General features: G+C 37.8%; 2 protein-coding genes across 3 annotated transcripts; both read left to right on the forward strand.

Annotated features, from left to right (window-relative positions):
- The first annotated feature begins 56 nt into the window (after positions 1–56).
- Positions 57–25,545, forward strand: LOC136242933 (uncharacterized). Of its 2 annotated transcripts, XM_066034437.1 has the most exons (11): positions 57–730; positions 5,096–5,156; positions 5,762–5,862; positions 5,911–6,052; positions 6,105–6,146; positions 22,174–22,404; positions 22,455–22,496; positions 22,549–22,606; positions 22,660–22,714; positions 24,506–24,674; positions 24,722–25,545. In XM_066034437.1, the coding sequence occupies exons 6-11, from the start codon at positions 22,356–22,358 to the stop codon at positions 25,198–25,200; spliced, it is 852 nt and encodes a 283-aa protein (XP_065890509.1). In that variant the 5' UTR covers positions 57–730; positions 5,096–5,156; positions 5,762–5,862; positions 5,911–6,052; positions 6,105–6,146; positions 22,174–22,355; the 3' UTR covers positions 25,201–25,545. The 2 variants fall into 2 exon arrangements, 1 of the variants encoding a protein (XP_065890509.1); XR_010694677.1 differs by lacking the exons at positions 22,174–22,404; positions 22,455–22,496; positions 22,549–22,606; ... (1 more) ...; positions 24,506–24,674; positions 24,722–25,545 and adding an exon at positions 6,196–6,298 and having other exon boundaries at positions 5,911–6,146.
- On the forward strand, positions 12,447–18,995 carry LOC136242874 (uncharacterized). The gene is made up of 3 exons (XM_066034367.1): positions 12,447–13,411; positions 13,655–13,780; positions 17,809–18,995. The coding sequence occupies exons 1-3, from the start codon at positions 12,482–12,484 to the stop codon at positions 18,838–18,840; spliced, it is 2,088 nt and encodes a 695-aa protein (XP_065890439.1). The 5' UTR covers positions 12,447–12,481; the 3' UTR covers positions 18,841–18,995.
- Positions 25,546–26,026: the final 481 nt, after the last annotated feature.

A 26,026-nucleotide genomic window follows, 5' to 3' on the forward strand; every position in this document is an offset into this window, starting at 1 on the left:
GCTATGGCTATGGAGGATGTGCATTCCGATGACGTCATAAAGCTACGTAAAAGAGAAGGCGTGACACTCGGTGTAACAGCAGGTGATCTGGTCAGAAACAGACCAGTCTAATATACTAAATGCGCAAGATTTGGCTATTTATCGTAATTCTAGTGTTGATATTCGGCCTTTTGGCTCTACTCTATACCGATAATTTCTCAGCTCGATTTCAAGTGGAATCCTCCCCAATGACAAGGGGGTGTCACTCCAATAGGCACTGTGCTACGATCTGCGACCGCGGTCAAAACTAAAGGTCAATGAACAAAGCCGATTTTTCACGAAGAACAACGGTCAAACTGTTTTTCCAGCACGGTCAAAGCTTTGCGAGTAAGTAGTACACGAAAATATAGCGAAAATAAACGGAACCAGGTCAGTAGTCAAGACAGATTTTCGATGAAAGTTAACGGTCAAAATCGAAAACCGATCTTGACCGCGGTCGCAGATCGTAGTACAGTGTCTATTGGAGTGACACCCCCTTGAATGATGCAAACAATATGACATAAAACCAACTCAAGGTTCTCAACAAATAAACAGCACTGAAATTAACAGCACTCATGTGAGGAACCGACTAATGGAATTGGTGAATGTAACTGATTACAACATCTACTTCAGCATTAAAACAACTTCGAGTTACCATGGTATTAGACTGCCTGTGTTAATGCTGACATAGTTTCAGGCTGTGAAAAACAAGGTGAGTGTTTTAATTGTTGTATATGAGGTTGTTAAGTGCTTTGGATAGTCCTCATGCAGGGCTGTAGTCAGAAAAATTTTTTTAAATGATATGACTGAATATTTCAGTCACCAGAATTTTATTCGCTACTAAAATAGTGGACTTTTTTATACTTCAAAGACCACATCGTAGATCCTCAAATTATGAGCATATAAATGCTTGGATCGACTTTAGCAGCTGTGGAAGAGAGTGATTTGTTACAGCAAGGTCGTACCATCTAAAGACTTGTTCATCAAATGGTACTGCTTGTGTACTTATTTGCTCAATTTTGACCCGGCTGCAGTCTGGGAAAACTGGTCTTATCACCTATTTAAAGGTATCGAGAAATACCGGTTTTAACTATTTAGTGTGTTGTAGCTTGACAATGGTTGAAGCTATGTGTACCAAATTTTCACAGGTTTTATACCAATTCCTTACCCCACTGCACCAGTAGCTAACAGCTAAGTTTCCTGCCATTTTAGATAGTTTTAAAACTGTATCAGGCAAGCTCCAAAAGGGGTGGGTGGCAGGGGCCCAGAATGGCCAGAAGGAGGGAAAGAGGCTATTAAAAAATTGAAGAGAAAGACATACAGCCACCCCCAAGCTGACCAGAGCTCCATAAAGGCCCCATACTGCACATACGGATTGCCACTGGGCTTGTGAAAAGCAGCCAGCAAAAGCAGATCACTCAAGTCTAGCTGATTTGAAAATTAGATAGTTTTTATTTGTGTTCTTGGTGAAAAATCAAATCTGCTGAAGTGGGCCATAGGACTAGTTTTCCCAGTCACGATTAATATTTCAAGGAAATTAAGGCCAGGCTTCCCTCCAGCTTCTCTCCTCCAATTCCATGCTTTTGTGGGATATATATAGGTACTGCATTGGACGAACTAAAGATGTTGTAAACCCTTAGTTTCCTCTCTCAGAGACATGTCATCAGATAGAGTGGTTATTTGTGATTCCTGCTTCAACACTATTGGGGCAGCTGGTCCCTGCAGCTGGTTGGCAGTGCATGTGTAACTTCTGCCTCCAATGATTTGTGTGACTCTTATTTCTGTCACCCTTATGTATAGATTCATATACTATGTCTTATTGAGAATCCAAGATTGGGATAGTTAAGACAAGCTGTTGTATTATTTCAATAGCTATTCTTTTATGGTCAAGACTGACATTTTGGAGGCAATGGGCAACCTTCAACATTGTACAGGTAAAGAAGCGGGGTGTGAAGCTGTAATAATCTATGCCATGTAGAGCCTTCTTCATTCTACTACCCAGGCTGTGTTACTTGCTGATGCCTTGCCATATCTTCTCCCCTCTTGCTGTTATTCTTACTAATGTGTATAGGGAGGCTTCTTCACTTATCGATGGTGAATGTTTACTGTCAGAAGAGGGAACCACCCCTATAGCTATGGTCATGTATGCTTTTTCTACTGCTACTGTTGCAAAATTTGGAGGCATAGCAAGTTAGCAACTCAAGTACGGTTTGCTGATGATGCTGCTGTTGGCTGATTTGCTGGCTTGGTGGAAGCAGCTATCTGCCTTGGGAGGGGTATTATGTGAATACATCAAAGTCTTGGTTGTTAAAGAAGATTGCTATGATGCTGCGTGTCATCTGTTTGCTGGTACTTCCCTTCGAATCACCACCGAAGGTCATCCCTATCTAGGAGTTCCTCCACTTTTATTCAAGACAAGCCGGTGTCTTAGTGGTGAGATGATGTCCTGTAACTTTCCAATTTTGCCACTAGTCAGCCCCATATGCATGGTGCATACTCTGCTATGATTCATGGCTTATCATCCCAATAACTAGGACAGTGTGTGACTTGTCCTCATTTCTGGCTCCACTTGAAGAGGTCATACATTTGTTTTTATTGCCCAAGCTCTGCCTCCAATCTAGCCTCCATCCTCTTAATGACTCTGAATGGGCAATTTTAGCTTTGCCAATTCAGCTTGGGGGACTTGGTATTTTTGATCCTCTTGTAAGTCTGTCTGAGACAGCTACCACTTTTCAGTTTCCATCACATCTCTCTTAACCTCAGCCAGTGGCGTAGCCAGGAATAAATTTTTACCTAGGCAAAGTTTATACATTGACCTAATTGAAAGGGTCTGCTTCTGACTTGACTGCTTCACAAATACTTTCAAGTATGGGTGGTACAGCATTTGCAGGTTGACTCTCTGGTTGGATGGAAGAAATTGTTTTTCTACATGTCATAAGTAATGCTCCAGCTTAGTTAATGCTACAGTATACCATGCTTCAATTATTAAACTAGTTTAATTGTATTCAACTGGCACAAAAAAACTGAATTACTCCAGAGATGAGTGGTCAGGCCATCCATGGACTGCAACGGAGGTCATAGTCATGCATACTATACTTTTTATTGATCTGATGTGATATTTAAAGATTATCTCTTTCATGTGATGATCAACTGCATGTGCTAAGCATGTCAAGCTAGGGAGTCTGGGAGCATGCTCCCTCAAGGAAATTTTTGAAAATATATTCTTTGAAATGACATGTGAAGGCTATTTTTTTATTGTAACTGATTTGTATGATCAATTAGATCAATGCAATGTCATGTAGTTGACTCATTGGAATGTTTGAAAAGTAATTTAATGCAATTAACATGAATGTAAATAATTCAGACCAAGCAGTGTAATGGGAACGATGGCTAATCTGTACTGAATACTCTATTAGAGTATATTACGATGACTGCTCTATTAGAGTATCTCGATCTTTTACAAAATTCAAGTAGCTGAAAAGTGATCCAGCACCGTGTCACTGTAGGCTCTGGCCCTGCTTAGTACTACAGCCATAGATTCTATTACGCGTGATACAGTAATGCTACATGTCTAGTATAAATGTTTGAGTAGAAAATCAGGGGTGCCAAAACTCAAGCCTGCTCAGCCTGTTGTTGAGAATTTTTACCAAGGCAGTTGCCTCAATGGTAGCTACGCCACTGCCTCAGCCATCTTAACCAGCTTTCATATTTGACTGTTCCATTCTTCAACAGCAACATACTCTCAAACAAGAGGCTTTGTGTCAGAATCTTCTCCCAACAGTTTTTCATGTTTTCACTCAACCATGTCTACCAGTCTTCAGGTATCTTTAAAACTCACAGGTGAGAAAGGTAGCTGTCCACCCTGCCATTAGAATGCCATGGATTTGCTCTTCACAGGGGCAATTTTTTTGTGATGCTATCGCACTTTGGTACGGTTGGTCACCCCAGAATGTGATAGATTTAATAATATTGAACATACCCTCTGCTGTTCAAATGAAGCATTCCCTACCATCCGCCACAATAACATCCAACTGATTTAATGTCTGAGGTAATTCACTGAGTCTTCCCTTCAACCTTCAAGTGGAGAGTCTCTCTCCCTCCTTATACTGTGAATCATGATGTCTAGATATCAAGGCATCTCTGGCTTCTGGGATTATCAGTTTCAACCTACTTGTTAGAATATTAAACCCATATACCCCTCCAACCATTCCAACCCCTACCGCCAACATGAAGGTGTAAAGTGTTGTCAGTACAAAGAGAGAGTTTGAGAGATTGAACGTGGGGACTTTAGTCCTCTCATTTTCTCCACTTCAGGAGGCATGGGTGCCTCCACTATCATAGTCCATAATATTATATTAAAGTATCTGGTCTTCTTGTGAAAACTCTGTATTGTAATGTGCGCTAGCTTTGTTGTTGTCTCGGTTTATCCTCCTTGTCATGTTCCAGCTTCAGTTGACCTAGCACTTGGATAGGGATGTCCTGGAACTGTTTAAGTCCCTTTCACTTCTCTCTTCTATTCTTTGTTCCGTAGGTTCTGTTTTTTAGTTCTGTAGGTGTAAGTATAGGCAAAACCTTTTAAATAGAACATCTTAGCTTAGAGTTACAGTGTACCATTAGAGTCAGTTCTTCTAGTCTTTAGAAAAACGATTATGCTGAAATTGTGGACCTTTTTACTGAAATTGTGAAGCTTTTTTTTTTCAAGAGGAGCCCCAAGACCCCCCAGAACCTCCAGAACCTCCCTGCATGTGGGTTTGCCACACCAACAGTGAGCTTTAGCTAAATTATGAACTGTAATGGTCATCGGTCCAGCCAGACCAATTTTAGTTGACCAAAATTAGTCAGTCCACCCTAAACCAAGCATCCCACCCCACCCCTTTTCACTTTTCATAGGACCCTTTCTCCCATGAAAATTTTTGTGCATATAGTTAGCATGTATGTCTGTAACAATCAATCATCTTATTTTGTAAATCGAGTTTTTGTTCTTGCTGTTAGGTAACACATGTACTGGCATGGTGTGCTAGTTTCTTGGGCTGCAACCATGTCTCTTGATAACTTGCTGTTGTATTGTTGTTCTTAGGTATTTATTTTCACTGATCGGTCACCTGATGACCCCTATATTGATCAGATGCATGAAGCAGGTAATTGCAATACCATAATTAAAATTACAATGCAAGTTGCATGGTAAGGAGAACTTTCACAAATTTGATTTTACTGCTTTTAACTAACTGCAAATGTTTTCCCCTATAAATGCATTAGCCAATAGCCATAAAATTAATGCGTCCATACAACTATAAAAATTCTCCCTCCACTACATTTCCAATTTGCAAGTTGTAAACAAGCACCAAACTTTTACCCATGCAAGAAGTTGTACAGTACAGTGACTGTACTGTGAAAAGTTATATTTGCATTGGTTTATAGTTGTTTACATTATGTTAATATGTAAAGCAAAGCTGCTTTAACAGTTTTATATAGCAAAGCTGCTAATCTTGAATACTATAGGGTTTGTGTGCTTTTCACCAGCAGAATTTAGTAAATAAACTAATGCATCTAATCACTGGTGTATCGTGTTCTGTATATCCATAGACACTTAAAAATGATTTGTTCATCTAAGACTATACACAATATCTTGTGCCCATTATATTAGAGATTGACATTGAAAAGTCCAAACTGAATAATTATAGCTATAGATCTATAGGCACTCAGCATGCAGAAAGCCATCTTAAGTGCATATGTGCCGTTATAGTGGATATATATACATGGTATAAACTGCAGTTCAGGCTACTGCTGCAAAATGGGTGTAGGCTTTGCTGATTACTACAGAGCAATGGAGAAGCACAAAGACAGGTATACGATGGCTGTGACACACATGATGGGTGATAATTCTTCATGTAGCTACCAATGATTCTGCCATTTTGATGATGATGTTTATGTGAACGTTCCACAATTGAGTAAACTACTACAAGGACACGATCCAAATCAACCATGCTATGTTGGAAAATGGCCTGGAGAGTTAAGACGTCAAATTAACGTTCCTGTATACATTGATACATGAGATTTCCAGCTTATTTATTTGTCCTCTTTGACAGGCTAGAGAGGAGTCACTTGTTAAGCTAAAGTCAATGAACTTGGTAAGACTGATACCTGTATAAATATTATGGTATTAGAGAACTTTTACAGAATACAAAGTTAGATACGTTCAGATATGCAACAGGTGCCTCCTATATACAAAATTAATTTACAAATTATTGCAGGTTTAAAAGTCATAATTATATAATAATTACATTTTGAATGGTCAATATAGTTGGTAAGTATAGCTATATTTAATAGGGCTGTATGGGATAGTTCAAGCCACATCAAATTTGGAGCAAAAGTCTAAAGGTATACAACAAAGAAACCCCATGCAGGGTTTGGTAAGCTTTTGCTGTAATGATATTGCTGACCACTGAAGGGTGCTGGTCAGTAAAAGCATAATAACCCAGGTCTTTACACACTGATTTTTATTGGTTACCATGCATTAACCTTATGTATATAGTAGCATATGAAGCTCTTGGCCAGAAATGAAGATTGTTCATTAAAGAGATTAGTGTATATTACAGCTCCACTGTGAGATGTTGTTAATGTCCTCTTGAAGTTGATTTGTGTCATTGAGTGGATTGATTATGCAGGCTTTTGGTGTCATCAGCACAAAATGCTATAGGGGTTGAGGAGTAAAGGCACTCTGAATTAATAAAGATGAAAATTAGTAGAAGCCTGAGGACACTGCCTTGTGCATGGGACACCTGAAAATAAATTACATAAATCCAAAGAGCAAGCTTACTCTGGTTTGGTACTTAACAAAATCTAAGCCACTGCCAACTCCAATGTTCTGTAGTTTTAGTAGAGTTGAAAGCTTACGTAAAGTATAATGTCAGATGTGGCTTTAGCAGACTTGGCTGTTAGAAGAGTTTCTCTATAACTAGTAGTAGCTGCTGCAGTGCAGATCTTCCAGGGAGGAAGCCAAACTGATGAATTGTAAGAGATTGTAAGCTGTATTAGGGTGACTGCTCTGTTAGGGTAGTTGAGGCATTTTAATCTGTAGGGTTTGGGGGAATTACCCTCCTCCCTTGACTTGAGTTACCATTTGCAGACTGCTCTATTAGGGCATATTTATCCAGTTCATTCACTGAAATTGTAGGTAGCCAGGGACAGATCTAGGATTTCAGAAGGGGGTTCTAACATAATGTTTGGTTGGCTAAGAAAAGCTACAACTGGTTAATACAACCAGCTATAGTGTGTGAAGCACACTAAGTATGCAGAGCTGCATGCTCTATCTGGGGGGGGGGGGGGCTGGGGGCATGCTCCCACAGAAAATGTTTGCAAATATAGCCTATTCAGTATTAAAATTGGCTATATTTTTTACTGAATAATGATGCCACTTTGTTTAAGTGATTCACAATGCTTGTAAAGCATTGTGAGTCACCTAAGTGTAATAATGATGAAATGACACCATTATTCCAGAAAAGTTGTAACACTAACTGTCATATAAGGGAACAGCCAGTTACTAAAAATATATTCTTTACATAAAGAACAGGAAGGCAGAAGGATGCAGCTATACATGATCAATACTTGCCATTAATTTTATGTTTGAATACTTTAATTTAGCAGTACATTAAATTTAGCAATTTTAGAGTTTGGATTTTTGCTAATTGATTACATCAATTCACGAATCAAATTCAAGATCGCTAAATTTAGTGTATTGCTTGGCTTAAGGTATAGCTAGTGTACTTTACAGTCTCATGGCTCAAGCTATAACGTCTAAACAGTAACAATGAAGAGAGGGCAAGTATACACACACCATGCAGTGTGTAGAGTATGCATGCATACATAGAATTTTCCAGCTAGGGGGGTCTGGGGTGATGCTTCCTCTGGAATATAGCTATCACAAGATTGAATTTGGAAGCTATTTTTAACCAAAAACACTATTGTACTGAAAGATTGTGGGGTACAAGATGGATGAATCCAGTTGTAAGCAATTTTAGAAAAACAGAACTACAGTGGAACCTCGGACCCCACTTATCCGGATTCTTGGTTAACCGAACTACGGAAATAACTGCTCTATTAGAGTAGTGACTGTTCTATTAGGGTACAGTGAAACCTGTGTATTAAGGACACCTTGGGACCAAACAAAAGCGTCCTGATTATTGATTTTCCAAGTCAGATTACATGTTAACAGAGATTTTGGGGCCATTGCCATGTATCCAGATTATACAGGTGTCCTCATTTTCAAGTGTCCTGTTTACAGGTTCCACTGTAGCCACAGACTCTTCTGTTACTATTTCGATCTGAACTTTTCAACTATATGGCCCCATCACCGGCATAACTTTTTTTTACAACCAGAGTTGAAGTCACTTATATATACAACTAGTTTTTGGCCACAAATTGAAAAAGTGATCCATCCATCCTGAGACCTTTGAAAAAATCAGTGTTTAATCAGTCCATTTCATGATCTCAGGGCAGGAAACAAACAAAGGACACTGGTAATGTACAATATCAGAGCTCTCAACTGGTAGAAATCACTTTGAGTGAGAACATAAGTGAAAACGAGTGAGATTGGTATGAAAATGGGTGAGATTATGTAGAGCACAGGAGACTCACCTGCAGTATGTGGGTCACATTCCTAAATGTGAGGGATATTGCCTCTAGTGGGTCTACAACATGGGAAAATTTGGAACCTGAGACATTCTCAGATGAATTTTGATCAAAAATTCTGCAAATTATTATGCAAACTTTCTGAAAACCAGTTGAAGACCAAAAAAAAAAAAAAAAAAAAAAACAGGTCACAACCGAGATACCAAGAGTACATAATAATAGAGTAGGGAGGGGAGATACGAATGCGCGAGTTTAGAGGTGCTGTGAGTGAGAGAGTGAGATTTTGCTTCACTGCGTGAGACTCACGCATTCTTTGAGAGCTCTGCAATATTGCTGATAAAACGATTACTGGCTGTAAATTTGATTTTGCCATTTTGACTTTACTGTGACAAATCCCAATAGCATGTTTTGATATTTATAACGTAACAGCGGTATCATTTGAGCTTATAAGTTAAAGTTGAGCTTCAAAGGGTTTGGGAGTGCAAACCCTGTATGACATTAAATTTTATTAGCTTCAATTGACAAGGCCGGCTCAGCAGGGTGGGCCAGGTGGGCCATGGCCCACCCAATAATTCCTGCCTCAATATTTTAACCATAACCCGAGCCATAACCAAAACATGCTGGCGCCTGGTTTCCAATCGTCACTGAAGCGGCTGACCATGTTTCTCCTTGTAACAGCTGCTGTTGACATTGCTTGTCATAGCTGTAGACTAGTTGTTGTAGGAGGCCGTTCACGATTGGTATCTCACACCATGGACCTAGTAAAGTAACGCCCCCTGGCTTTTATTTAGGACAGGCGTTTATGGCATTATTCAGGCGTTTAATTAGGGCCTCAACATACGTGACAGCACGTGTCGTCATTGAACTGGACAAGATTCATGGTTACTGAGTTTAGCTTCCTTCATTATGATGATAAAGAACTGTTTGCCACACTTGCCACAGGTAGAGGAAAATGCATAGCTTATAAGTTTATATACAACAAGGTTTTTGTAGCTAGCTAAGTTTAATATTAACTGGTTGATTTACCAACATTGCATTGCCGGCAGCTTTCAACAAAATGGAAAGATGGACTGGCAATAATTTTAAGCTGGATACTAGCTAGCTATAAGAATACTGATTACGTTTAACAAATTTTCTGTCGAAATTATCATAATTTTCATTCTCAAGCATCTAAATTTCAAAAAATTTCCTGGGGGGGCATGCCCCCAGACCCCCCTATAGAGGGCAAAATGCTTTGCATGTTGCAAACGCAGTGTGCAGTGACTTTTATACCTGTCAAGAATATAACAGTTTGGCCCACCCAATGTTAAAAAAGTGAGCCAACCCTGTCAATTGATGCTTAGTTCAGATAAATTCAGAATGGAATTTTGGTACTGATAAAGCAAAAACAAACAGTTCTCAGATACTACAGCCTTGTTAACTGCATACATGCTAAGAAATTAACTGTTTTACTTAAGCATGTTAACCCAAGCATCAATGTAGCAACAACTGAAAATACCCACTATAATATTAAACTATTTGACAGAAGTTATTCTCAGAAAGTGATTAGTATCTGATAGGATGTTTGGAGCAATGGTAAGATAGCAGTGCATGCACAGGTCAAGAAAACACACTGGCAACTTCTTGAAAAAAAAAACATAATGATGGATGTTCTATTAGAGTAGTTGACTGTTCTATTAGAGTATTTCGATTTTTAGCAGCTTTTAGGTTAAGTCTCACACCAAACGTATAATTTGAACCCCTATTAGTAATTCTAAATAAATATTAGCCATTTTCCCTTCTCTTTCCATCTTTTCATTGCCCATGCATACGTATAATATGCAATTGCTCTATACTGCAACTTCTAGAAGCTTCCTAGCTTGCACATAGTAAAATTTTGGAGGGGAGGTGCTTCAACACCCCAAGCACCCCCCCATAAATCCGCCCTTGGTAGCTATAAGCATTTGCATAGTTTACTTGTGGTTACTACAGTAACACATTTATTGTTAATATTCAAGAGAGGCATAATCTCTTTGACAGCAGCCACAGCCCCCTTCTCCTCCACCCCTCATTAAATATTGGTAATTTGCATGTTGTATACCAGTAGGTGCTATATATAGTGCCTGTACACTTTCTATACATCATGTAGATTCATAGTATTGTATTAGAATGAGCAGGTAGCTAAATCTTCTGCTCTATAGGTAGATTAAAAGAGCTACAAGTGAAGACAGAGTGAAAGTATCTGTTAAAAAGGTTGGCTTCATGAAGTTCACATTCAGCTTTATAGGTGTTTAATTAGTACAGGCTGGGCACAAAAGGGATGGGACGATGGTTGCTTGCTAAAGGTTTTATTGCCCGACTTAAAGATGGGCACAATAGAATAAATTTTCCATTCCACTAAAATTTTCATGGCTGTTTACACTTTGACTTGAACGCTGCAAAAATTTGGGTCTGATGTGATCAATTAGAGCTGACAATTAATCTTATCGTGATAGCTAGTAACAATCATGATCTTGATAGTATACTATCGTGCTATCATGATTACTTATCCATGTCTGTGCTTGGTCAAAAATATGGATAACAAAAGCAAAGATGATAATACTGAAGTTCAGAAAACTGTAAAAGACCAGTATCATGAGCATGGACAACAAAGATAACAACTGTAATACTGACACATAAAATTTTTAGTGTAATGTTAGAAAAGCAGATGTGTGGTGTGTACATAATTGGAGTATTCATGTGTTTGTATACATGAGGTTGAGTAACTATTGTGATACTATCATTATATATCATGATAGTATCAAATTGTGATTATGATAGTTGTATATCACTCAGCTCTATCATCAATACCAGCTGCTACCCCATAACATAATTATTAGCTAGCTATTAATACGATCTTTATTTATTCATTATTAATAATTATTGCTTACAGTACCAAACAATGCATCAAGATTATAAACAGAATTGTTGTGGTTGTTAAGGGTAAATTGTGACATACTCTTGAGATGGTGAAACATGCAGTTTAGGATCTCTAGAGGTAGCAAAATTGCAAATAATTTGAGATTCATTGTTGACCTTGGAACCATGCAAGGATTTCTTGTTGTATAGAGTATCTTTTAAGTGTTGTGTACTGCACTGAGACTAAGGGGTGACGGTCTTTCTCACTTTTCTTCTTAGTGTGTTAAGATGATTAATGTTATGGTGTATTGCAGTAAACCACTTTGGGTACTGATGGGTATGCAGTTTCACTTTAGGAATGAATAGTGACATGACAGTGGATATATGATATTTCAAACTTCTTCATTGTCTGAAGAATTGTAACATGCTGTGAAGTCACAGCTAGACAAGTGGATATACTGACCATAATATAATTTAGCTTTGGAATATATATGGAATCTAAGAATTATGTTAATGATTGTGTGAGAATCAATTTAAGCTCTAAATGATATGGGGAAATGGTCTGATAGTATCAATTGAGGATGTACTGTTAAGGAATGAATGTTGTTAAAATTAGTTATTTATGTCTAAAATGTCAATTGGTGAAGTAACAATTTGAGATATATAGCTATAGGTATAATGAAATAATGTGTCACATAGCCAATATCCCCATGTAGACCTCAGCATGGCGAATTATATATACACTTTTGGACTAAGTACTATAATTATTGAAGTAACAGAGGTTTTGAGGTTGTTTGGTACTATATCGTAATACGCATGCGCAACATAGATAAGCCAATGAAAGCGATCCATAATTACGTCATTCGTGAGTTGCGTACGGCATTTTCTCGAGCATTTTCTTCACATTCCAGGAGGACATTCCATTCTATGCAGTAGCTAGTTATAGCAACAGAATATAATGACAACTACGAGGGTACCTTGTGAGGCAGATATACCGTCTTCTTTACAAGACTGGGTTATTGATGATATTCAACTTGGTAGGCAAATCGGAAGAGGAACATCTGGAGGGATCCTACAGGCCAAATGGGAAAGAACTGAAGTAATCGTTAAGGAAACTTACATGAATAAAGCATTAAGTGAGCCAGAGTTTCAGGCATTCAAAAGAAGATACTTGAGAGAATGTGAGCAAAGTAGTCGATTACGTCATCCTAACATAGTTCGTTTCTTTGGTATTTACCTTCCTCCTGGTGCCAGAGTACCTAGTTTAGTCATGGAGCGACTTCACTGTAGTCTAACTAATATGCTAGAACAAACTCCAGTTATTCCGATAGGAACAAAGTTGTCAATTCTTTATGATGTGTCGTTAGGTGTTAGGTATCTTCACTCGCGCACTCCACCTATCACTCACCGCAATTTGTCCAGTAATAACGTTTTACTATCCAAAGGAATGGAGGCGAAAATTTATGACTTTAGTACGGTTCGTCTCGTAGATTCAAGCAGACAATTATCCAAAGCACCTGGTACTGTAGATTTTATGCCTCCTGAGGCATTAGCTGCAGTAAATGTTCAATGTGGAACTCAGTCAGATGTGTTCTCATTTGGTTGTGTGATGCTCCACACATTGTCCCATCAGTGGCCAACTCCCTCAGAACCTGTAGTCACTGATCCTGTAACATTTGAAATGAAGGCTCGATCAGAAGTTGAAAGACGCAGTAGCTACTTTGACAGAATAGACAGAAGCAGGTTGGGTGTGTTGGTCCCCTTGATTGAAAGTTGCCTCGGTAACCTTCCCAAGAACAGGACACCAATAGTGACAGTATGTGAACAGTTGGAGGGTCTGGAACATTTAGCTGTTGCCAAGTCACCACAAACTGTCGAATCTACGCTAGTAAGCACAGCTACATGTAGCTGTAGAGTACTATATAGGGCCATGTAGAATACTATATAGGGCCATGTACGTGTACCTTCATATAGGACCGGGGGTAGTTATAGTCTTGTTAATGAGGTCATACACATGAGGCATGTTTGGGACATATTTATGGTTACTATAATGAAGCGGTCTTATTAAAGAGGTGACTGCTAAGTAAGGCTTCACTGTACAATGAAATTTAATGTTGACTCAACTTGGCAGGATGAAGATGTCAAAAGCCTCTGCATTCGGCTAAAGAGAAAAGATTCTAAACTGCGTGAGAAAAATGCCGAGATTATGGCACTGAGATCCTACACTGCACTCAAGCCAGAGCTATTACCTAAACAGGTAATTACAATTCAGAGAATTAAGTTAAGCCTATGTGTGGGAGGTTACCCATCAAAAAGCATCAATAAAGGCCTCAGTCATGCAGTTTCTCAATTTTGGGAATTGTAGTGTTATATATATATATATATAACGCCAGGCCTGTAAATACAGGGAGTCAGAAACATGTATCTGAAACTGTAAAGAATGCAGAAAAAAATCCCAGACCCAGTGATGACTTGATCCCCCGCAACATGCAATCTAGGCATGTGCCAAGGGAGCCACAACAACTGGGATCTGAGATATCCTCTGCATTCAACCACTACTTAAATATTTACTTCTCGCCATCAAAGGTTTTTTATTAAGTGCTATCCCACCAGGGACCTGTGAGAAGGCTAGGCCTGTAAGGGAGTCAGAAACATGTATCTGAAACTGTGAAGAATGCAGAAAAAAATCCCAGACCCAAGTGTTATGTTTGCTGGTTGTTCTATCCCACTGAAGTAAAAAAGCTATATAGGAGTATATGGTAAACCCAGGGAATGGAAATTAAACACCATTCAGTAGGTGAGAATCTTAAATACAAAAGAAAACATGACTTATTCATTCACTTGGATATGAAGTAACATGAAGCCATGTTAGCCACATTATCACATTATTGTTTATGGAATCAAATGCTTCAAAGCAATCGTGGATCCAAGGAGGGGCACAGGGGGCATGTGCCCCCCACCCCCAGAAAAATTACGCAAGATCGAGATACTCTAATAGACAAATTCTCTAATAGAACAAACACCTCACATAGAACTAATGAGAATTGTGAATCCTCCATGATTGCTGAGTATGAAAACTACAACATTATCCCATGCATGGGGACGCTTATCCTGCCAAGAATATTTTGCAAACGAGATGATGCACATGGTCTTGTGTATACCATTCATTAGGTCCATTAATAATTATAGCTAGTTGAACTACTGATGATTGTCACTTATCCCTGTACAACTCTTGATCATGCAATGTAGTCCACTTATGATTTATATATTTGTGCATAATTATACAACAAAATTTTAGTCCTGAAAATAGCTTTAGCTTCTGGGGGGCACAACCCCCTGCTTCATATGTTGCTTGTGGGGGCTGTGCCCCCAGACCCCCTGCTTCATATTTCTACTATCCTGGTGCACATCCTGGATCTGCCTCTGCAAAGTGTGGGATGGAAGCTACACATGCACGTAGGATATCTTTGTTATCAACACCTCAGCTTCAGCTTTGCCAGGTTGGTAACAATATCCTAGTCATTGTGGGGTTTAACTATAACTTAACACAGTTAAACAATATAATATGTTGCCTGATAGAATAGTCATTTGATTATACATACAATTAATTAAACTTCTATATAGTTATTGTGCCATATAATGAGTTCAGCTATATAGACCCAAACCTATCTTTATTCTGGATGTTGTTTGTGTCCATCTTTCTTTCATTGGTAGTAAAAGAGTTTTAATTGCTAGTATACACAGTAAAAACAAAGTGGTGATCAATGCTTGTACAGGGTAGTAGTAGTAGTAGTAATAGTAATGAGGTTCTTTAATAGAGCAGTCAACCACTCTAATAGAACAGTCAGATTTAATTTAAAATTGTACATATCTATTTAATTTACCTGTAACAGCACAGTGATAATAGTTTAAATAGTATCTTAAAGCATATCAAGACTTATGTCAAATATGTCGTACAAGTAATTTAACACCTGTTTTTACGTTTATTAAGCATGTTTAAGTGACAGGATTCTCATACGTATATGAAATTGCTGGTGAAGTTAACTCCAACATTGCTCTAGTACATTTTTACAGTTCGTTTAGCCATTCCTGCCTTGTTAGTAGAAAGCCTTCCCTCAGCTTGTTATAAATATTACAATGTAGCATTTTTTACAGCATTAATTTGTATTGTGCATATTACACAATTTTGCTTAACCCACATTAGCGGTTTCCCGGTGACTTCATTAAAGATTTTTACAGTTGGCAACTGTTAAAGCACTCTGTTAGCTTTGTTTATGTGTTTAGTTTGTATCCGTACAATGTTCCCATATGCCTTGTTAATTCAGATAATACAAAGTGATGTAAAATGTATGTGTTTTGTATTGGAGAAATCGAACATCCAGTCTGAAACCTTTCAAAGAATCGGAGTTTCATTGGTCCATTCCATGATCTAAGGACAGAAAACAAACAAAGGACACTGTTAATGTACAGTATTGTCCATAATATCATTTTTGGTTGTAAATTTGATTTTGGCACTGTTGCGATTTTGACTTGACAAATCCCAATAGTATGTTTTGATATGTACGAAAATTTCCTATAGCATGCCCCCTGACTCCCAGAATCCACTCAAACTTTACTATGTAACTCGTATTGCCAAAATTACCCAACCCCGCAGTTTTTAGCCTTCTCCACCACACCTGCATGCATGCAGCGTGCTGTCAATCAATGACTTTGTGATTGTTTTATGCAATCACTACAGACAATGGTCCAGAATTGGTCACAAGTGATAGAAATAAGGTGTTGATTCTTTTTAGTCCTCTCCTCTACACTGAGCTTAATTCTTGAACATACTGCATAGTCAAATGAGTTTTGCTACCAAATTGACTCACTTTCCATCTAAGTGTTAGAGACTCATAATGTAGCTACGCTCATGAAATAATTTTTTAACAACTGCTTCTTGTTCTCCACATAATTTAAAATGCCACAAATAACTCCATCTTTTAAAGAAAAGCTCTATATGCATGTAAACTACATATCTATGGTTTCATCTGCGTAACTGTTATAACTGTTTAGCTTCCCACAACCTAGGCCATGTTATATATATATATGAATGAGGCCTAGCACAACTGCTATGACACGGCTGAAGGACTGAAATTGATACACAATAATAAATTCTTCACTGTAAATTGACGGTGTGACTCTTGTGGTCATTTAGTATGATGATCCATACTTCAAGTAGTATATATATAGTGATCATCATACTATAAGTGGCCTCAGGAGTCACACCATCAATTTACAGTGTTGGGAATTTGTTATGATATTTTAAGAAATAAAAACTTTGTTGAGAAATATGTGGAAATACAAAATAAATCTTTAGAGTGACTTGTGAGAACTGAAAAGGCTATATAATTTTAGTAAAGTGGTCAATGAATTATATAGGCACATTCAGGGGCGGATTAAGGCATGGAACCCCCTTTTTGAAAAAGCCTTTCTTACTCGAGATACTCTAATAGAGCAGTCAAATCGAGATACTCTAATAGAGCAGTCACAGCAGTCTTTTGAGGAGCAGTGTAGCAAGCTATGTATCTAGTTATAAATAAGGGAATATAGTTGGTGAGGGCATCTATGGTGAGGGGCAGCTATTGTCAGCAGGTGGTGACTTTTTTTTTTTTTTTTTTTTGGTCTTCAACTTACAGCTAAGGTGAAGTTGCAATTCCAGAGTGGAACCCCCTTTTTAAAAGTCTGGATCCGCCCCTGACATTAATCCTGTGGAAGCAATCAGTCGGCATAAAATAATCAGCAAACAGTTTGCAGTTTTTGGAATTCGTTTTTCTCTTTGCTAGTGCCTTTTGGAATGATACCACATGTAGTTATGCAATATGCTAGAATCTAAAAATTTTCATCTGATTATTATAGTCTTGTCTTCTTCAATCATGAGCCAGTGGCTTTAGACATTATAATTATTGTGGAAGTGTTAATTTGTGTATATAGGCTGGTTGTTAATAGTTTTTCAACAGGGTAATGATAATATTCTGTAGTAAATCCCTTGGATTATTTTGGACCATTTATCTACTTCTTAAGACTATAAGGTTTAGTCAACCAATTCATGCACTTGTTGAAATTGGTTATCCAATATGATAATTTGTGATAAAGTATATGCAATAACTGAGTAGCCACAAGGCTCCAACTGTATATATATATACTGTGTTTAAAGATGCATGTGGGTCACTTGCATTCTTTTGTTTTCAAATTTTCAATTTTTCAGGAGCTCATGCAATATAAGTTAAATATCTATGCATACATCAGGTCAACAAAAGTAGCACTGATTTCTGGAAAAACCACAGGTTGACATGGCAGAAATGTGCTGATCTTCCTCGAAAATTATGGGTCACATCTGTTGCTGAACTTGATGGGAAAGTGTATGTTGCAGTGACCGGTGGTGGTGTGGCACACAGAATACCATATGTGTATAATAGCAGTGAGGATAAATGGTCTGTACTGCCAGAGTTGCCTTATTACTATTTTAGTCTAGTAGCTGTGCCTATCAGGAAACAACTATTAGCTATTGGAGGAAGGATGCATATTGATGGTATTGTGAAGGTGACCAATAAAATATTCCAATGGGATGAGAAACATGAGCAGTGGTTCACTCCTTATCCTGACATGCCAACTGCACGATGTCAAGCATCATGTATTTCCCATAGATCATCAGTAATTGTAGCTGGTGGAGTAACAACAGGTTGGGGAGAAGGTATGACAAGATCAGTAGAAGTTTTTCATATCACTGATACAGGTTGTTACTGGAGTGTGGTTGAACAATTACCATTTGCTACAAAGCAAGCAGTTCCCCTAATTGTTAATGGTTACTTGTACATTGGTGTAGGGTATGATGAAGATTATGAGAGTACATGCAATGTAGTGACTGCATCTCTACCACAACTACTACAGAGTAGTACCAACACTAGCAGTGGTCAAGTGTGGAACAAACTACCTGACATGCCGTACTCCTCACGATCCATCAATCACTATCAAGGTTATCTGATCACCTTTACTGGAGATCATTTGGTTGAACAAACAGATGCACGCAAGCCAGTATGGAAGTTAGTTCCACTGATTCACATCTACAATCCTGAAACCAAGTCCTGGGACTGTGTTGGGGAAAATCCCCATGGATACCATTTTGGATATTCTGTGCATTTGGCAAAAGATAAACTTCTTTTCGTAGGAGGTTTGACTGGTACACACCAGCTGCTACATGATGATGATAGAATAACAACCTGTACGATGTTAACATTTACACCACATGTACACTTGACACTCATTGGGAATCATTACTAAGTTTTGAAATTGTTTTTTTCTTGGCTAATAATATTCAATGCACATTCATTCATACCCCAAAACATGCAGCAGATATATACAGGTATATAGGATGACAGTAATGTAGTGTGGGAAAGAATCATGATAGCTATATTATGTGATATAATATACAGTACGCAAGTATAAATGTCAATATGTATGCAAGAGAAGATAAACAATACTATTAGCAGTGTATACATATATGTATAATACAATTAAAGAAACAAGTGTAATCCTCACTGCCATGTCAAAAAGCAGTAGTAATTATATAGGCAAGAAAGTGTTTAGCATGCACAAAACGTACATGAGGAAATGGTGTAAAGAATAACCAGATGATATGCACTATACAAGAGTCATGGGTGGTTTGCTGGGGACTAGGGGAGCATGTGCCCCTTCCCAGATACTCTAATAGAGCAGTCAGCAAAATACTGCAGTCATCATGGATGCACACAGCATTATTGACTATTGAGAGTTGTTCACAGTTGCTGAGTATAAAAACCAGCATCTGCATGTAGCACTATCCCATGCATGGGAACATTTGACCTGTTAGGTACATTTTGCACACATGGTCCTTAGTATGCCATTCTTTATATGCTCATAATTATATAGCTAGCTGAACTACTTTACTTAGTGCAACCCCCTGCTTTTTATATAGCTACTTACTATCTTGACCATGGGTGCACTCCCCAGGAACGGATCCAGGGGTACATCAGGACAGTAGGTATGGGCACAGCAGAATGTTTCAGGACTGCATGACTGTCACTATCCCTATATCAATGCCAGCAGTCTACTGTCTACCTATATTCGAAACAATGTTTTTGCATAAAACTGTTCTGTATCGAAAATTTCAGTCCTGAAACATTCTGCTGTGCCCCCATACCCATACCTACTGTCCTGATGTACCCCTGGATTTGTTCCTGGGGAGTGCACCCATGGTCAGGATAGTAAGTAGCTATATAAAAGCAGTGGGCTGCACTAAGTAAAGGTATATTGCATGTGACTATGTGTCAGGACTAGTTTAGTTTTATGAGTATAGTTTTACAAATATCTAAAGTATAATAATAAATCTGGCGTGCATGCTTTCTAAGTGGTCTATATATTAACTTGTTAGCTATATGTAGAATGACATATACAAATGTACAAAGGACCAAGTGCATTTAGCAACCTAAAATTATAAGCTATAAGTGTACCAGAATATTATATCTTGATCTTTTTGCATGGATTTTTTGGGGTGGGAGATACCCCCTTCAGGATCCCCTACTGACTTAGAGTATATGATCACATGCTTATATTTTAATTGCTATTTTACTGGACGTCTTTCGAGGATCCACTATACCTTTTACATAGATCCATCTATTGTGTTTGAAAACTTAGCTTCTCTCAATCACCTGGACCAGATGGATGGCCAGTTGAGGCTTTTAAACAGTACACATGGAGATCAGTTGTGTTCCTGTATCAAAAAAATCTTTAGAGAGTGGTACATTACCACAATAAAACCAGTTACATAGCACCTATCCAAAAAGGGTAACAAGACAAATTAAGGTAATTAGTTGATCATCCAGTTTTGCTAACTTCTATTGTGATTTAAATATTTGAAACTGTTAGCTATAAAGGATATTCTGCATGTCTAATAATTACCTCTCTGACAATAACCTAACTAGCATGGGATTGTTCCTAGAAGGTCGTGTTGTACTTAATTACTATATACATGCATGCATGCTTTAAATGATTGCGTGCATCAGCAAGGACTCTATTTCTTTCATTGATGAGCATCTCTCTACTGATGTAGTTTATTTCAATTTTTTCAAAAGCATAGCATCTCTCATATTGGACTTTTTTTTAAAACTTTAAAACGTATACATGGAATTAACAGTCAACTCTTTAGTTGGTTCAAGAGTTTTCTTGCATGTCAATGTCAAATTAATGGTGCATGCCTTGTCATCTTGGCCACAGGTAGTATCCCCCAGGGCTCCATGATTGAGCCATTGTTTTCTTTATATATATTAATGAACTACCGTCACTAGTTACTTATGTTTGCAGATAATATCAAAGTATCCATTCTCCTGAAGACTGTCTAATACTAGCGATTCCGGAATTCCGTAAATTTTGCATAAAATTTTCTCCGTGAATCTTCCATTGGAGAGTTGGCACAATCAATTCGCTGCCGTACGAGTGATTGATCTAACAATTGGATCATTTCTAGGGTTTCTGGGGGCAAGGAATACGATGGTGCAGTTAGTTTTCTACTACAAGTATGTTTGTGTGTAGTTTTATGCCAATTTTAAGATTATTTTGCAATATAGCCACCACAATGTAATGTTCTCTTTGCAAGAAACTACCTAGCACATGTTAGTTACACCAAGGTGAACATTTTTGTACATGTAGTTTTCAATATTACTATGCTAAAAGTTAGCAAATTTGCACCACAAATAGCTCATCTCTTTGATGCACCATTTTGGTAGCTGTCAAGGAGCTGTACATTAAGAGAAAAAATAATCATATAAGCAACTATAAATCAACAGTACAACTCCTTGCTTTGCATGCACATTGTATTTTTGAGTGGAGGTGACTGGTACAGAGTGGTTGCACTTCACCATGTGTATGCTGCTTTGCCATCCGCAAGATCCTAAATGCATGCAACTATTTAGTGGCTTTCTATGGAGGTGACCTTTATTCAGAGGGTCTTACAAGTAAGGTTACACTGTGGTCCATGTATTAAGGTATTGATAACAGAAAACAAAAGTTCAAAATGTTATTGCAAAGCTCAGTTATAAGCATTCATTCAATTGTGCCATTTTTGGGACTATTTTCAATGGAAAGATACGGAGAAAATTTTGCCTATCGTCTCAACTGTCATTTCTCAATTTAACAAATAATGTTAAATTGAGAAATGACAGTTGTTGATTTCCCACACATTATCTATGTGATTGCCCAGAAGGGGCAACTGTTGCCCCCTCTCATAAACATACAATGTATGGAAAAATAACTTGTGAGTGACAAACTTTAAATGCCATAGCTATCTCATAACCTATGATATGCTATCCTTTTAAAATTTGGAGATGCTACTATAGACATGTACCCCTACAAATATTGTAAAATTTAGGTTGCTAGGGACAACTTTTGTTATTATGAAATTCATCCATTTTCTACACGAGGTGTTTAAGTATTTCATTTTAGAAATAATAAGCGCCGGTTTGCGCGTAAAATCCGTTTCTAGCTCATGGTAGTCGTCGTTACCAAGGTCGTTTTGGCTAAAGTAACTCATTCTACCCCTTATCTGTACAAGGTAATTTGTGTAACGGTCTTATTTTACAGGATATGAATACAATGGACAGCGAGATAGTACTTACATGGCAACGCATTTCTTGTGACGTAATGATGGCGTAAGTATCACGTGTACTTACTGTTGCTATCAACGCGCGTCTCTAGTAAAGCGATTTCGAACAAGATTGTGCGAATTCTCTTTACGATTTACTGTGGTGATCGCGACGGCAGAAATGTTGCGATCTACGTTTGGAAAAGTCTCAGCTCTGTCTTTTGTTAATGGTAGGCGTGGCTAACTTTACTTTGCAGAATTGTTATTTAACATGCTATAGGTGCGACTTTGAATGCCTCTAGTCACAGCATCTATGGTCACAGTAAGTTGTTCTTTTGGGCATGTCACAGTAGATTTTCTTAACTTCACTATAGCATGTGACTTCAAGGGAGTTACAATTCCAACTGATCGTGTGTTGGATCATAAGCAATGGTGAGGTCAAGATATATTTAGGTTCATACATTGTTTGTTTGATATTATTTTAGGATACTTTGTGTGCCATTTGGAAATTACTTTTTCTCAGTGCATCCCACTGAACAGGTATGTTACTGTATATGAATGACCATTGAATAATCACACACGTGCGCAACTGCACAGACACAGATACACACGCATACAACACAGATACACACACACACACTACACACCACAACAAACATGCATATATTCATTATTCATACAGCTAAACTGTACTGATTCAATATATCTGTGTCAAACAGAATATTTTGTTAAAATTGTGTTGTGTTAGAGTTAGTCCAAAAGTAAGGTGTATAGAAATGAATATCAGTAGTTTAGCTACCATTGAGGTAACCAAACCAGCTTCCTTGGTACAATTAGAGAAAGTAAATTTAAATTTAGTATTGTGCAAAAGATTGTGATATTTTATAACAATATTAATTTAAAAAGTCAGAGTTTCCAATAGAGCAGTCACACCGCCCTTGACTCTTGACAGCATGCTTTGCTTCCCAGTTATATCTGACCAAATTGTATATAATGTTCACTTACATGTCATGTGTGCATGTACCTTATACTGTACCATATGCAGTGGCAGATCTAGGATTTTTAAAAGGGGGCTTCTGAAAGTTGGTATAGCTGATCGAATAAGGCACCTGATGACATTTCTCTAAAAAAATTGATATTTTAGAAGCTCTGAGATTGAATTTTAGGCTACTTTTAGTTAGCAATTACACATATTATAGCTAACTATAGGGCAAAGATGGTGACTATAAGTTGTAGCTTTGATTGCTCTATTAGAGTAGTTACTTGACTGCTCTATTAGAGTATCTCGATCATTTTAAATGCAGTGGGAGATAAAAAATGAAGTGTTGCTGAGGGTTTAATAGGTGTTAGTTAAGTGCAACTGCATGCATGCTACTGAAAAACAGTGGTATATAGTTGTTTGCTATGAGAAATTGTCAGTACAACAATGTTTATGCCACTGTAAAAGGGGATTTCTGTCGAAACTCCAGTAACCCATCTATATAGATCCGCCACTGATATGAGACCAGGTCAGAACACCAACAATTCAGATGTGACCCAGCACATGTTTTAGCAAGTTTTCTTGGCAGCACTTGGCTATAATTATAAGTAAACAGTCTGTCTGTCAATAATTAGGATAGTTGTTGAAGCTTTCCCGTGAGATGTGGATGTGCGTTATATGATTATGATCGGAGAGTTTCTAACCCAAGATGTGGATTGCACACTCATTGCCTACAATTGTATGCAGTTCAGTGGCTTGATCTTGGGAGTTTGCATGTGAATCAGACTCTTTAAATATTAGAGTTTGTGGTTTGAGACTACATGCATATTCAACTACCCATGATTTGATTCTGCATGAATAAGCTAACTCTGGTATTCATGAGAGAGAGAGCAGGCCAAGGGGTCAACTTTGATGCAATGACATGTGTACTATTTAAGGAGTCTGGGAACATGTATCCCCAGGATTTTAGCTCTAAAATAATATTTTTAAATAATTGGTATGTTGTTACCAGTAAATTTAAGTTTTTGAGAATATAAATGTAACTGTTCTATTAGAGTAGTTGAGTGCTCTGTTAGAGTAGCTCGATCTTTAGTAACAGAACATTGACCAATAGAAGTGGGGGCTAGGCCTTCCCTCCACATATTAATCATGACTACATGCATAAGTGTAAAAATCAGAGTAGACTATTTTTATATGGGTATACTTAAAGTTGCAACCTTACGTAAAAGATAATCCATGCAGTTTCTTCCCTGTGGTACATTCATGCAAAATCACATTTGTAGATTCATGTTGTAGCCTTTTGCACTTGTTTTTACATGTACTGAAAATTTTACTTGTTTATGTGTATATAGCTACAAGTGAATACATCAAATTCTGACAGTATGGAGCCAGATGTTCGGATAAATTTCTGCCACTCTTATGACATAGATTCCCCGATGGATGAGGGATATCACTCTATGATCAATTGTGCTGTGAACAGTCAATCAGAGTCCACGCAAGAACTGGAACTAATGAAAGAAGGTAGGAAGAGCTTACTATACATTTTTTTGATCATGCTGTGCACACAGGGTTAAAGCAAATGGTAGACGTTTACGAGGGTAAACTGTGTAGTCTGAAGGAAGAACAGACTAAACAACTGGAGGAACTGAGGATGGAATTAGAAGAAGAGTATCAAAAGAAACTGGAGGAGGAAAGAAAGCAACTGAAAGAAGAACTAAAAGAACAATTGGAGGAGCAGAAAAAGATGTATGAAGAGTGTAAGAGGATTGAAGAGGAGCAACAAAACAAGCAGCAATGTGAATTTGCTCTCAAAGAAGAAGACTACAAAAGGAAAATTGGTAAATTGGAAGAGGCCTACCGGATGAGAGTGAAGGAGCTTGTAGCACGAGAAAGGAAGATGCATGATTTGGAGAAAGAGTTTCAACACTTGATGGAGGATCAAGAGAAAAAGACCCATGAAATTGAGCAAAAATATGATAATATGCTACACAGGATGCAGGAAGACCTGGAAGATAAGTCCAAATGGAGAAAGAAGAAATTCTTTTAACTTGGAATTTTGTTGTACAAAAACAAACAAAGTTAAAACTTTTTAAAAATCTATATTTGTGACAATTGTGCCCTGAGGAGTTGCAACATTATAATAGTGTATAACTACATCATGTGGACAGTGAATAGCAGAGAGTAACCAGTATGTTATACCCAGTATACATCATCTGACAGAGAACTTGACTGTTGGCGAATCACAATGTTTTATATGAAAGTATTGTCTCCACAGTGGGAGAGTAAATCGTGACTGAATTGATAGCTCAGCTGACTCAGGGTGAATAAGCAAAACTTGTACAGATTACATGATTATATTGAACCATTAAACATGCACAACACCACTGGTCCCCTATATGTGACTCTCGTTTTTTCCCGAAGTTTGTAGCTGCTCAGCTGGTACTATACTTCTGCATTCCAAATGCTCAATGTGAGACAGCAAAGTCTTCTTAATCCTCTAATCTCTGCCATTAAAAGATGCTGATTGGTCCAGAGAATGGTGATATATAGTGCCTTGAGTAACCACTGAGACTTGGTATATATCATGTCAGGTAGATGAGTAACCATTAGTAATGTAGTTACCTACCCAATACAAAACAATCAAGCACAAAACTTCTATAAAATTTGAAGTCGTTTCACTACAACAAAGTATTGTAAAGTGTGGAATACGTACCTTTAACAAAATATATTTGTGGATACTGCCATAGGCTAGATACTTTTGAAGGACAAAGTTTTCAAAGTTTAGCTTGGCAAACGTTTTTTCAATGATATGAAGTAAAAGCATTGAGACTGGTGCCTGAGCAAGTAAGCTTTCATACATCGATTGGTAGCTA

The sequence above is a fragment of the Dysidea avara genome, chromosome 13 (assembly GCF_963678975.1).
Source record: "Dysidea avara chromosome 13, odDysAvar1.4, whole genome shotgun sequence".
Lineage (NCBI taxonomy): Eukaryota > Metazoa > Porifera > Demospongiae > Dictyoceratida > Dysideidae > Dysidea > Dysidea avara.